General features: G+C 39.8%; 1 protein-coding gene across 3 annotated transcripts in view; it reads left to right on the top strand.

Annotated features, from left to right (window-relative positions):
• VAV3 (vav guanine nucleotide exchange factor 3) overlaps nt 1–13,229 on the top strand; it is a 335,219-nt gene that overhangs the window by 138,441 nt on the left and 183,549 nt on the right. For all 3 annotated transcript variants that reach the window (XM_033093029.1, XM_033093027.1, XM_033093028.1), the window contains exons 3-4: nt 9,890–9,948; nt 12,194–12,259. In XM_033093029.1, coding sequence (XP_032948920.1) covers nt 9,890–9,948; nt 12,194–12,259 — 125 coding nt within the window. The remainder of the gene's footprint in view (nt 1–9,889; nt 9,949–12,193; nt 12,260–13,229) is intronic.

Below are 13,229 nucleotides of genomic sequence, written 5' to 3'. Positions count from 1 at the left end.
CCTGGTAACATGGCTCTCCGAGATTCTTGACAGTTCTGGGTCAGCTATTTCAACCATCGTCAACCAGAGCTGTCTTTGGTCCCCACTGGAACAGAATCGCATTTCTAAATAATGCCTGGATTTAATTCTCTGTCTGATACATCCTCTATCATGGTGAACTACAGTCAGATCAGATTTCCTAAAATTTGCTTAAGCTAGACCTGCTCCTCTGGGCTTTGGTGCGTCCATTCATGCACAGGTGGGTTGATCCCTTTCTCATAGTGCTTGCCACCTCCATTTCCTTTGCCATCTCCCACGTTCACTCTGTAATCAATGCAGAGCTAGGCTATTGTTAAAACAACTTCCTGGGTTCAGGTTCCTTTCTCTGAACTATCTTGTGCAGCCACCTCTTAACATACTGCTTTTTGACACTTCATTCTCCAGCTCAAACACCTTTACTGGCTCCCCATATTATCAACAATAAAGGCCAGCCTTCTGAGCCTAGCATTTAAAACCGCCTGCCTCCAGCTTAGCTCTTCAACCCTATTTCACACTCCCCCATTGCGAACCCAAGATCCTCATCTCCAAATATTTGCTCCCATTGTGCGTGCCACTCAGTTGTTCCCTTGTTTCTCAACAGCACTAATGTGTTAGAGAAGCAGAGGGTGAGAATTTGCTAGAAGGTCTCATAAAGAGAATAGTTAAAATGGGTAACTCTATTGGTGTTCAGTATTGCCAATTCTGTATGTTTTGGGCCCAATCTTTTCTTCACTATGGATCTATGTCCTCCCCCACCCCCCCTTTCATATTTTGAGTACTCTGAAGGGTTTTGTCTGGACTTGTGCTGTTCACTATGGCTGCCAGTAGCCATGTGTGGCTACTGAGCACTCGAAATTTGCCTACGCTGAATGATACGAGCTGTTCCTGTAAAGTACACACCAGATTTTGAAGATGTTCAGTGTCTTGATTTGTATCTTGGTTGCTTATTGAAATATTATAGACATACTGAATTAAATAAGATATATGATTAAAATTAATTTCACTTCTTTCTTTTTATTTATTTATTTTCCTATGTGGCTCCTTAGAATTTCAGAATTTTGTATGTGGCTCACATATTTCTAGTGTCCAGTTGTAGTCTAGAAACTCTGTTTCTTACATAATAATTAATGTACCTGCTTTTTAATTGTTCAAGCACATGTGGAAATGAGCATTTTCAAGCTGTGTGAAATGACCAAGGTTACCAAGCCAGCCAGATCAAAGAGATGTCGAAGGCCTGTCATTTTATTCTCCTAGTCCTGTAGGCAAAGGTGTAATCTCTGTTAGGTGATTTGAAATATGAGAATAACTTGCAGACACTTCATCATTCTCTGTGATTAGTCCTGGGGCTGGGACTAAAGATGGGCTGTCTCCAGGCTGGCAAAAAAGGGATGTGTTCTTCTCAACAGTGGGATCCCGTCATTCTTGCATTGCCTTTCGGTTCTTGTAGTCTGTGATTTCATCCTTTAAAGTGGTAATAGCCATATGGGCAGCATTCAGCAATCAGAGAGATCTTGGCCAGTCACGTGTGTGACTTTGAAGGCAAGCTGGGTTTGGGAAATGTGTTGACTTTGAACCAGCTGTGTGCTTTGTGGGCAGCTTTGAACATTCGTTATATTTTCCAAGTCCCTTAAGTCTCATAGAACTCTCCCAGTCTATTTCAGATCACATAAACCACCCTTCTCTAGCCCAGTACTAACACCTCGGGCGTGTCTGTTTCAAGTGAGTTGTGTGAAAGCCACGTTGGGTTCCTGGTGAGCTCGTAACGACACTGCTACAACCTCGGCTGTGGTGCTAGAGTCATTACTGTCACAGTTCAGGGAGTAATCTGTCCATCTACAGGGTCCACAGTAAAATTCCAATTTTTGGTATTGAACGTATTAAAATTGCCATGTAATCTTTGTAGATTATATCTCTGTTCTCTGTGTAAAGGCAAGGATTGATTTGCAAATATGATTACATTTTCAAAATGAAAGATTTCTTTTGCAGTTGTGTAGAAACCATTGAATTCTTTATTATTTGCCTACTAAGTTCAACACACTCTAACAGAGCGGTGTAAATTTGGGAGATGCAGGGAGTAGTTGTGTTCATTCTGACGTCTAACTAAAGCATTGTGTTGCCAGACAGCTAACTCCGCACTGATGAATTCCAGGTTTCTCCTGCTTCGGTATTCGGACCCAGGGGATGGTTAAAACAGTGTGTAAGGGGAGTTACTTACAACCCCTTTTACTTGGTGTGAGAAAATTAACATTGCTGGTACCCGTTTGCTTGCTTCTGCCTGCTTTTTAGTTACTGTGAAAGTGTTATTTTGAAACCATTTCTGAATTATAGCAATGTGAATTTTATGCTCTGTTAGACTGTGTATGTATGGTCTGGAATCGGTCTGGAGCACAACAGTCAAAATGGTTGGTGAGGGCTACACAGGGGAAATTGGGGAGAGTAAGCCAAGTAAGTGTAGAAGGGGATGGGGGAGCAGATCAGATGAATTGAAGACTCTTGCATGCACTGCTAGATAATTTGATCTCTGCATGAGGGGTAACATTTAGGGATTTTAAGGTGGGAGTGGTGGCAGTGATGGTGTGGTCAGAATGACAGTTTTGAAATGTCATGCAGCCTCTATGGTAGCCACGTAAAAGATTGATGTGAAGGCAGTGAAATTGAAGGTGTGGAGACAGATTGGAAATCTGTTCCAATAACTGAGGCAAGAAATAGAGGGACTGGACAAAGGCAGAGACACCGGAAGAGAGGCATTGGATCTGAGAGAGATTTAAAAGGATGAATTGATAGGATGTACACCTAGGGAGTGAAGGAAAAGTACCAGCCTACACAGGTTCACCAGTGTCTCGTGAGGTGCAGACGAGTGAGAGTGGGGATGGAGGGGGAATTAGGAGAAGCAGGTTTGAAGGAAAGATGCAGGTTGAGGTTTTCAGAGGCAGAGTGCAGGGGCCAGGAGCCCAGAGACGGCAAGACCAGAGTGGTGTGGATATACCTCATGAAATAAGTGCATGCCTGTTTGGTTTAGGAAAAACTTGCATAATGATCTTGTTTCTCAGAACTTGAAAACTGTCCACTGTAAACCAAATAAGAAAAATATTATTCAGGAAATAGCAACTACAAAAAGCTTCTCGGAAAAGTGCAGGTGAATCTGCTTAGAGAAAGGAAGTGTTCTCAATGGAATATGCAGTATATTGTAAAGATGGAGGGGGTGGGGCCGGAGGGTGGTAATTCTTGCCCATTAGGCCTCTGCAGACAAATAAAGACTCTGGGAAATTCCCAATTGCCCTTCAAGATCAGCCCAAGGTCACATCTTCTAAAAAGCCTTTTGGGCTTCTCTTGCTCTAGCTTTCAGGCTGAAGGGGACAGTGGCCTTGTTCTCTCCTCCAGGCTGCAGATGTACTATGAAGCACTAGGTGTGTTTTCACCTACCACCCTGATGGTCTTTACCAATAGATGGCAGGTTTTCTGAGAGTAGGAAGTATATAATCTCCATTTTGTTACTCCGCCTCCCTGCCCCCAGGCGGGGTGTATCAGCTGTGTCTAGCCCCTCGTGAGTGCTCAGTAGATGTTCACTGAGTAAACGCAGGAGATTTATAGACAGGGTAGTAGAATGGACAGAAGAGAAGAGACGTAGGTCCTGGTAACAGTTCTGCTATTATCAGTTCTTTGACCTTGTGCAAGTGCGTTCATCTTTCTGGGCCTTGGCTTTCTTATAGGCAGAGGAGGACATTGAGTGAGAATCTAGGAAATCCATGAACAGTCTTTAAGAGGTGCCTCGATTTCTTGAGATGAGATGCAGGTTTGTGTCTATTTATGTACGTGTGTATTTGTATACACATATACATCTATTTTTTTTCCTGAGGAAAGGACCAAGAGCTTTCATCATACAGGGATCTGTGTGACTTTAAATAATGAATACTCTGCGGTGGTGGCTCTACCACTTGTGTGTAGGGTGGAGTTAGAAGGGGTGGTGACATGGCGGGGGGTTGAGGATTCAGCTAAGAGACTTGTCTTCAAATTGTGATTCAAGGACAAACTCTGATTACATAGGTTTTCAAATTTATTTGGGACAGCGAGGTGTGGAGGTGATAAAATTGTGGGGAGATGTTCTCTGAGCCCATCCCTTTATACTGGTAAGTCTTAGAGCTCTTTTAAATCTATACGAGCTATAAGTGATTCTGGTCCTCATGTTGCATTATCTTCATGAGTCGACTAGGCATGCAACGTTAGGTTTTTTACGGATATTTACTTTAGCAAGGTCACATGCAATTATTTTGGGGCTCTTAGAGATACTTTTGTATGACCGGGGTTTATTTTTTCATTTGAGTATTGGGATTAAACATAATTACACGGAAGTAGAAAATGAATAAATAAAAAAGGTTCACCATCCACAGTCTTCATATATTTTTTTTTTTTTAACATAGTGCTGTAATTATACGAGCTTAGCAACTCTTTGCAGCTAGGAGCAAACACTGGCTGTCGTGTACTCAAACAGAGGTACACCCTATGTTATTATATGTATGCACAGCCGTTGGAAAGCTTTCTTTGTTTACTGTGATAACTTCAGGTAGACATCACATTTTATTCTCTGAAGTGCTTTGCAAAAACCAGCGCTTACTTTGATGATGATGATAGTGATGATGATGGTGACAGCGATGGCATTAGGAAAAAGCAGAAGTATGAGGCATTCTTCTCTCGGCATTTAATATCTAGCTATCTTGCCTCATTTTGTCTTTATCATAAATTTGTGTGATAGGCGATGATTTTATCCTGATTTTATTGGTAGGGGAACTAAGGCACAGAGCACCTACTGAACTCCCATGGTCACCCTGCTAGTGAGGTGGAGCTGGGATTTGAACCCAGAAAATCTGAGTCTTCAGCTTCACTCCTAACCAGTCTAGTATATAATTTTGCTAAAGGGAGTTTATTGTTCTCAGTAGAGCTTTATTTTGAAGTCTCAGAAAAATTAGTGTAGGATAATTTTTGCATTTATGATCATTACCAGGGCCTGCACAAACTATAATTTGGAGCCTTTTAACCTCTGTAGATACTCTTTGAACAATGCAAATTTGTTTCCCATGGTTCATAATCTTCTTGACATGGAAATAATGTTTTATTCATCATCTCTGGCTCTCCTGCTTTGCTTTGCCCACAGAGGAGGCCAGAAGGATGTTTTCCAGCCATCCCCCAGTATGCAAAGCAGCAACCAGATGTTTCAGGAACGATCTGCAGTGTGTTGCTAGAAATGACACAAGGCTACAGTGTATCATAATGGGGTAATTTACAGTGTGCTATTAGAATTGCAAAGAAAATTAAGATAAGGAGTTCTGTTGATGTCCTAGGAGAGTTAAGGTGAAATGTATTGTGGGTCTGAAACTCACCATCTGGTCCAGTTTAGAATTAGGCCTCATCCTCAGAATCTGGAGTCCGGGTGCATGGGTAGTACGGGGTCTCTGGGCCGTACCTGACTTAGTCCGCGGACCTATCCTTCTGTCTGAATTACTTGGCCCAGAACCCCCAGGCCCACACTCCCACTGATATTTTCTGGGGCCGGGGCTTTTCCTGCACAGCCACACAGGACACCTGCTCGGAGCCTGTAGGGACCGGGATGCAGCATTCCAGGCTGAGCGCCAGCTGCTAGCCGGTCCCATCGTTGGTGCTGTGGTGCTTCAGTGCTGGGGACTGTCTAGAACTGCTAAGCTAGTCTTGCACTTGGGGCTCAAGCCTGCAGCCACCTGGTTGCCCTCACAGAGCCCAGCTCCCCGGAAGGCTCACTTCCCCAGGTACCCCTACTGAATCCAGCTCCCTGTTCAAGAGTCTCCATAATAGCCGTTCCACTGGGTCAGGTAAAGCATCAGGGTAGAGAACTCAAGGAGATAAATCCACAACGAATTAGCCCTTTGGCCGTGTGCTGATCCCCATGTTTCCTTCCCGTTACTCTCTCTGGCCACGGCTCCCTTCACCACGACCCTAGGAGTGGTTATAACACTCTGCCTCTGCAGGGGGTGACTTGTTTTAATTACACGTTATATCAACAGGAGGAATGTGCTAGAGAAGCTGAGGGTGTGAATTTGCCAGAAGGTCTTGTGAAGGAATAGCTAAAATGGGTAGCATTATTGGTGTACAATGTTGCCGGTCTATTTTTGAAAACTTACTTCAGGGTTTTTAAACTAATAGGGATGAATAATCTTATTTATCTTTGTAAAAATAAAACAAAGAACTCAAACTAAATAAAAATCATCATTAGGGTGAAAAGATTTGGTGGAGGGGGCTTGCCACTATGTATGTTATCTTTAGATATGAGAAGATAGGTGACACTTTCTCCTAGTTAATATTTAATTTTTATAATGGGCCCCTTCTTCAATTATTCATTCATTCCCCACTTGTGCCAGGCTAAGCTCTTTACATATCTTTACACATATTATTCCTAATCCTCACAACAGTTTTGCAGGGTAAGTTATTAGTCATTCGTTTGTTTGAGCAACAACTATTTTTGTGTTAAGGGGTTGTTATGAGCCTGGCTGTGAGTTGGGTGATGGGAGTAGAATTGTGAAGAAGGAATTTGATTTCCCTGCTCTTAAGGCATTTTCCATTGTTGGATGGGAAAGCTAGACAAAGAAACAGGTCATTATAATGCCTTCTTATGTTCTTACACACTTCGGAGGTGTATAGATTCATGTAAAATTTTTGAAGAGCAATGGCAATAACTTTTGAGGTAGTCGTGTCATCTAAGAGCCTTTCCTATAGAAATGCTGCTGCTGTCTTAGTTCAGACTTCATATTTCTCACCTGGGGAATTGAGAACACCCTCTGGCCAGTCTCCTGGTCCCTTGTCTGTACCCCCACATTCTCCTACCCCAGTCTGTCCTTCACTTTGCTGAATGATCTTCTAAAAATGCAGTTTTCACCCTGCTATCTTTCTTCTTAAACTTTCTCAATGATCCTTTATAGATTCTGGGGTCTAATTCACCTTCCTAAAGCAGGCATACAGAAGACCCTCCCACCTCTCCCACCGTCCTCCCACAGTAACTCTTATTTGTATTATCCAGAATTATTTCCATTTTGTGACAAGTGCCGCTGTTCTTATCAAAGAAAGGATGGATGTAGGTAAAGAAAAGAAATCCATGATGTGGGGTTAGTAGTTGGTTGTTGGCCTATTAACTTGCAAATATTCTGACTAGTTACCTACTCCCCCTTTCTGAAAGTTAATGTTATAATTCAATATAATTTAGGGGTAATGATTTAGAAATTAATACATTTCAGGAAGAAATAGTTTCTTGCTGTCTTTGGGGATATCTATCTCTCTCTCTCTCTCTCTCTCTCTCTCTCTCTCTCTCTATATATATATATATATATATATATATATATATATGTATTTTTTTTTTTTTTTGTAAATAATCCTGAATGGGTTTTTCTAATAGCAGGCCCATCTCCACACAGAAGACTTGAGGGTCTGGCATTAATTTGTGTACTTGTCTATTCCAACTCTGGATACACTCCACCTTTACAGAATACACACTGTTCTAAAAACACAACAATAACTAAACAGTCTTTATTTGCTTTGGCTAAACATAGAGCTAATGGATGGACTCCATGTACAATAAGTAGACATCAAACTGAGTGATAGTCCTCAGAGAGATTCACTCTAAGACATGCTTCCATTTTTCTCATCCACTGACTTTGTATCTTTATTATTCTTCTATTACTGAATGGTAATAAATAATCCTTTTAAGTAAATAACGAGTTGGTTTCAGCTTGTTGATTTTCAGAAATGTTTGTATTAATAGTTTATCCTCATTCAATGCATGAGGAAAGTAATATAATACTATCTTCTGGCTCCCTCTGGTGGACAATATATGAAAAAAAATCAAACTGTGGTCCTTGCAGGATTGGGGCAGGGGCAGGTATAGTTCTGGTTATTGGTAGCAAAAGGAACAGAAAATGCATCCTTGTAGATGCATGATAGTTATTATAGAAAACCTCTCCAAGTAAGAAAATAGATATCTGTTAAATAATAGCCATGGCGAAATACATAGCAATGCTATTGCTATTTTTCTTGTTATTGAGCAGTGACTGCTGGAATCACGGTGTAAACTAGGATCAGAGGTATATTTCACCCCCTGCTTTAAAACAGTACCACATCAGCGTAAGGCTCATGTTAAAATCCAACAATATAGTGAATTCATGAGTCTAAATATTACTCCACAGATTATTCTAGAACCTTTCAAAAGCTAGACTTTTCACTCAATAATGAATAATTTTGGAATTTTAGCAAGTGATAATTTTTATCTTGAATCCGTTCATTTTGATACATTTGTTATTTGTTCATTTGTGATCTTCTGGATTTATAGATTCCTGATGATGCTTTATTTTCGTTATGGGAAATTAATCCACATTGATTTATCCAGGAGATTGTCTGTTGCTTTCCTATCCAATGTTCAACAAGGTCAAACCAGGAAGAAATTGGTTTAAAGGCTTTCAATTCGAGTTTATTTGTATGCAATAAGAAATTTCTTTTATGTAATAATAAATGTTTGCATTTATTGAGTTTAGCAGTTGATGGGCATCGCCTCCTTTAGTTTTGCAGTAACTCCATGAGGCAGGTAATGAGTTGTTATTACTCACATTTTCTAGAGGGCTGATAAAGGTGAGCTTAGCTGGAAACTGGACTCATCCAGGACTTCTTACTCCAGAGCTTTGAGTTTCTAACCACACAATGTACAACCCCCTGAAGTAGGTAAGAGATAAGTATATGTGTGGCGAATTCCCTTATGAGACGTCTGTGCAGTACTGGGGACCTTACTTTTATTTCCGTCTTTGAACTGAGGAATTACAAGATTACTTCAACTAAGAGAGAGAGAGAGAGAGAGAGAGAGAGAGAGAGAGAGAGAGAGAGAGAGAGAGAGAGAGAGAATTTTGCCTTCTTTCCCCCCTCATTCTGAATAGACCTTATAGTAGAACCTCTTTAAGTTTTTAAATTTGAGAGAAAAAATTATATCTACAAGTGTTATTACAGAAATGGGCTTTATGGGCAAAATGCATTTTAGCTCCTTGATTTCCTCAGTGAGTCTTTGAAAGATGATCTTCGGTATAAAACTGGGAAGGAAGGGGGAAGCTAGGGTGGGGTGCATTTAGGGTTAGGTACTGAAGATCTTCATAAGATATCTTTGAAACAGATACAGATAATCCATGGTAACTTAGGAAACTTATTTTTTTCCCTGAAAACAGAATTAGAATAAGTAAATTTTCTTTCAATTTATTAATACAATTATAAATTATACCTGCCATTTAAGTATTTTGTGTGTATTGCCTTCTTAATCCTTATAATAATCTAATGAGTATTAACAATTGAATGATTATAGGCAGTAGCCAGATGAAAAAACTGAAGCCCAGAGAAATTAAGTAGTTTGCCCAAGGTTATATTGCTAATAAATGGTCAAGCCAGGGTTTGAACTCATGTGGTCCAGTTTAAGAGTCCACATTCTGAATGACTTTGGTGTACGGCAGTGCTGTCCAATAGAACTTTCTGTGATGATGGAAATGTTTGATGTCTGTGAAGGCTAATACAGTACCTGCTAGCCACCTGTGGCTATTGCGCACTGGAAATGAGGCCAGTTCAACTAAGGGACTTAATTTTTTGTTTTTGAAATTTCAATTATCTTAAATTTAAACAGCCTCATGTAGCTAGTTGAAGAAAGGAACAAAATTATAACCCAGGTGTTTATACTTTCCAGTCACAGCTTTTCCCATTCTTTGGCATCTGCAAATTTACATTTATGTTGCCATTGTTAATATTAGATTATAAAACTGCTATTTTTGGAAAAAAATCTTATCTTTGATGAAATACATGTCCAATTAACACTTCCCTCTTTTCTCAGGTTATAGAAACATTATCACGACTTTCTCGCACGCCTATAGCGTTGGCCACAGGAATCAGGTAAGCCTGTTTCTGTGTGGTTCCTGTTCAATGTAATGATTACTTATTGAATGGTCACTGTTTGCAAAGCACTTTGCATGCAAGGACTGTGTCTCATTCATGCAGACTGCATGGTATATAAGTGCCTAGTAAGTATTTACTGAAACTTACTGAACAAATAAAGATTTAATTCGTAGAGTTGAATAAGACATGTTGGCTAATCATTGTTCTCAATTTACTGGTGACTCACTGGATATGGTTCTTTCTTTTTGTTTGTTTTTTAACTTCCTCCAGCATTTCTATACATGTGATTCATGAAGATAAACACAAATGCTTAAGTAAATACATTTTTAAAAAGACATTGTGGTAGATTTATTTCCTTTAGACCATAACAATAACTCACAACTTTTAGAAGTTTAAGAAACAACCCGACAAATATAAAATGATATGTGTATAAGGATGTGTATTGAGGGTTTGGTACTAAATGAAAAACTTGGAAGTGAATTGGGTAAATTAAGTATGCTATCTCCAGGCAATGGAGTATTATGCAGTTAGTAAGCATGGAAATGTAGATGTGTATATCATGTTGGACTTCGTTTGTTGAAAAAACTACATACTTGAGTTAGATCAGATAGAAAGTTGTATATTAGTAACATTAGAAAGAAAGAAAAGTAGTTTCAGTAGCAACATAGCTGGCCTGTATGGAAATGGAATAGATGTCGTTTTTTACCTCTTTTTCCGAGGGCTCCATACTTCAATTGCTGCCAATATGAGGCTCTGCCCTGTGTCTCTTCCTGTGTTGCTTCCATTCTTCCGTGTTCAGCTCACATTCAGATTCTAAGGGAGAGGATCCAAGCACATCTTACAGGAGATCTGTAGTGCTGGGCAGCCCAGTCCCTAGCTACAAAGCACAGTGACCTCAAGGAGGACATCCTGCAGACCCTTTCTTGGAAATGGACCATGACTTTGGCCGCTTTCCACGGAAGCAGACTGTAGGCTGGATAAATGTTCAACACCTTGTAACTTGATCTTCAGTACATGATTATTTTTTCATATCAGTATTTATCTTATGTAGTTATATCTAAGCAGCAGATTTTGAAATAGCATGATTTTGTATTTGAGTATTTATATGTTTTTGATTCAAAAAAGATGCACATCAGATGAATTTTTTCCTTTTTAATTATTCTTATCTATATTTTAAAAATTTTCTACAATGGTTTGTATTGTTATAAGAGCATAATAAAGTATGCCTAAATTTCTTTTTAAAAAGATTTTGAACTTTGGCATTTTTTCACACATTTCAATTTATTTGAAAAATGTAAGTTCCTCAAATGTGTTAAGTATTAAGTAAATCCATAAACCAAGGTGAAAATATGCTTTTCAATATATTAAATAAAATTACTTAGTACTCATTTGTTATTTTGATGGATTCTCTTATTTCTATGAAACATATGGCATGCTGGCTGCATGTAAAGAAAAACTTTTGGCACTATAGTATGATTTCTGTGATTTTGTTAGACATAAATTTAGAGCATTATGCTGGTGTTATAAAAAATTTTCATAGTAGCATAAAGCAAACACGGAAGCCAGTGGCTAGGAACAGGGGACAAATTAAAATGATTTTCTTTGAATAGGGGGCAGAGAAAACACTTTACTCTCTCTGAAGTGAGGTTGACTCATTTGTCCAATGAATGAAGATAATAAAATATTTAAAAGTCTTTAAAACATATAAAAGTCTGAGTAGAAAAGTGTATCAGAGTCAATAATCATATACAAAGGGCATGGTATTTTTGTCTTTTAATAATTTTCATCGATACTCGTGGAACTGAGCCATGCAAGGATGATTGTTACCCAATTATTTGTCAGATCAGGATCCGTAAATGTAAAGAGCTGGTGCTGAAGGGAAGGGTACGTGTGGCTGCTTGTCACTGAACAGGGGAGCAGCAGTGGGGGCCATGAGGTGAGCCTGCAGGTATGTGGCTGATGGGAGATCAGCTAAGCACATCAGCACGTCCACACCTGCTCACACACTGCGGTGACCAGTAGAATTGCTGCAGATGATTTGGGGTAGCAGGTGTCACAGCCTCCTTGTGGGACCCCAGACATAGCCATACTTTGGAAGAAGCCCCAGACGCTGTATTAGACTGATGGTGTCTGATCTGATCTGACCGCGTTGGCATCAGACAAGCTGACATATTTAATGATAGGTAAATGCCTCGCCTAGATGTTGGTTATTCACCCTCCCTTTTCTTTCCCTCCCTCCTAGGCCCTTCCCAACAGAAGAAAGCGTTAATGACGAAGACATCTACAAAAGCCTTCCTGACTTAATAGAGTATGTTGACCATTTCCAGCAAAATTTTTGCATCATTTGTGGATTTTAACTCTGCATGTTAAAATAGTTCTCTGAAGGAGAGAAGTGGCTTAATGATTAAGACATGTAGGAATTAACCTCAAACTCATAACGGAAAGCTTCACAAGACAATGTACTTCAACTGGCTTTTGGTTCCTCTTGTGTGTCTCACATGGTGCAAGTTCTTACGAAGAGTAAAACACACACTGCCATGAAGTAAAATTTGGAGGTTCCTCAAAGGCAGGACAGGGGTAGTTGATAAAACTGGCGTGAGACAATTAAGGAAGTTAAAAAGAGAAACAGACTCTACAACTGGAGTTGTGGAACAGATAATATGTGCTTTGTAAGTTCAAGGAATGGTGAGATTGGTATAGGCTGGAGTTGTTCAGGGACGTTTCATTAGAGGGTGTTTATTCTGAACAGAGAATCCTTTTGGGCTCTATTATTTATCAAGAGAGGCAAAAGGTCCTTGCAGCTGATTATCTTCTGACAGAGTGACTTGTGCAGATTACAAATAAATATAAAACATGATTCTCACTCCTCAAGGAACTGATGACAAAGACCGGGCATGTTTGCAAAGAATTGTAATAAGAAATAGATTATTCTCCAAGAGAGTTCAAATCCTGTGGAAAGTTCACCCTTTTACCCCTTGTATTAATGATATATCAATACACTGACTGAGCTTTCTTGCTTTTGGACCTTTGCACTTGCTCTTCCTTCCTCCCACATGGCTGACCCCTCACCATTCAACTTTTTGCTCAGATGTCCCTCTACGGAAAGTCTTCCCGACGACCCTACCTAAAATCGCCACCACCCTTTACCTTGCTGTGTGTTTTCATGGCACTTACCATTGCCTGAGACAATCAGTGCTTCATTTATTTCCCGTCTCCTCATCAGAAGACCAACTTCGTGAGGTTAGGGACTTTACTTTGTGCTTGGCTATCTTCCTAGA

This window comes from Rhinolophus ferrumequinum, chromosome 22 (assembly GCF_004115265.2).
Source record: "Rhinolophus ferrumequinum isolate MPI-CBG mRhiFer1 chromosome 22, mRhiFer1_v1.p, whole genome shotgun sequence".
Classification (NCBI taxonomy): domain Eukaryota; kingdom Metazoa; phylum Chordata; class Mammalia; order Chiroptera; family Rhinolophidae; genus Rhinolophus; species Rhinolophus ferrumequinum.
This window is presented reverse-complemented; position numbering and strand designations above follow the sequence as displayed.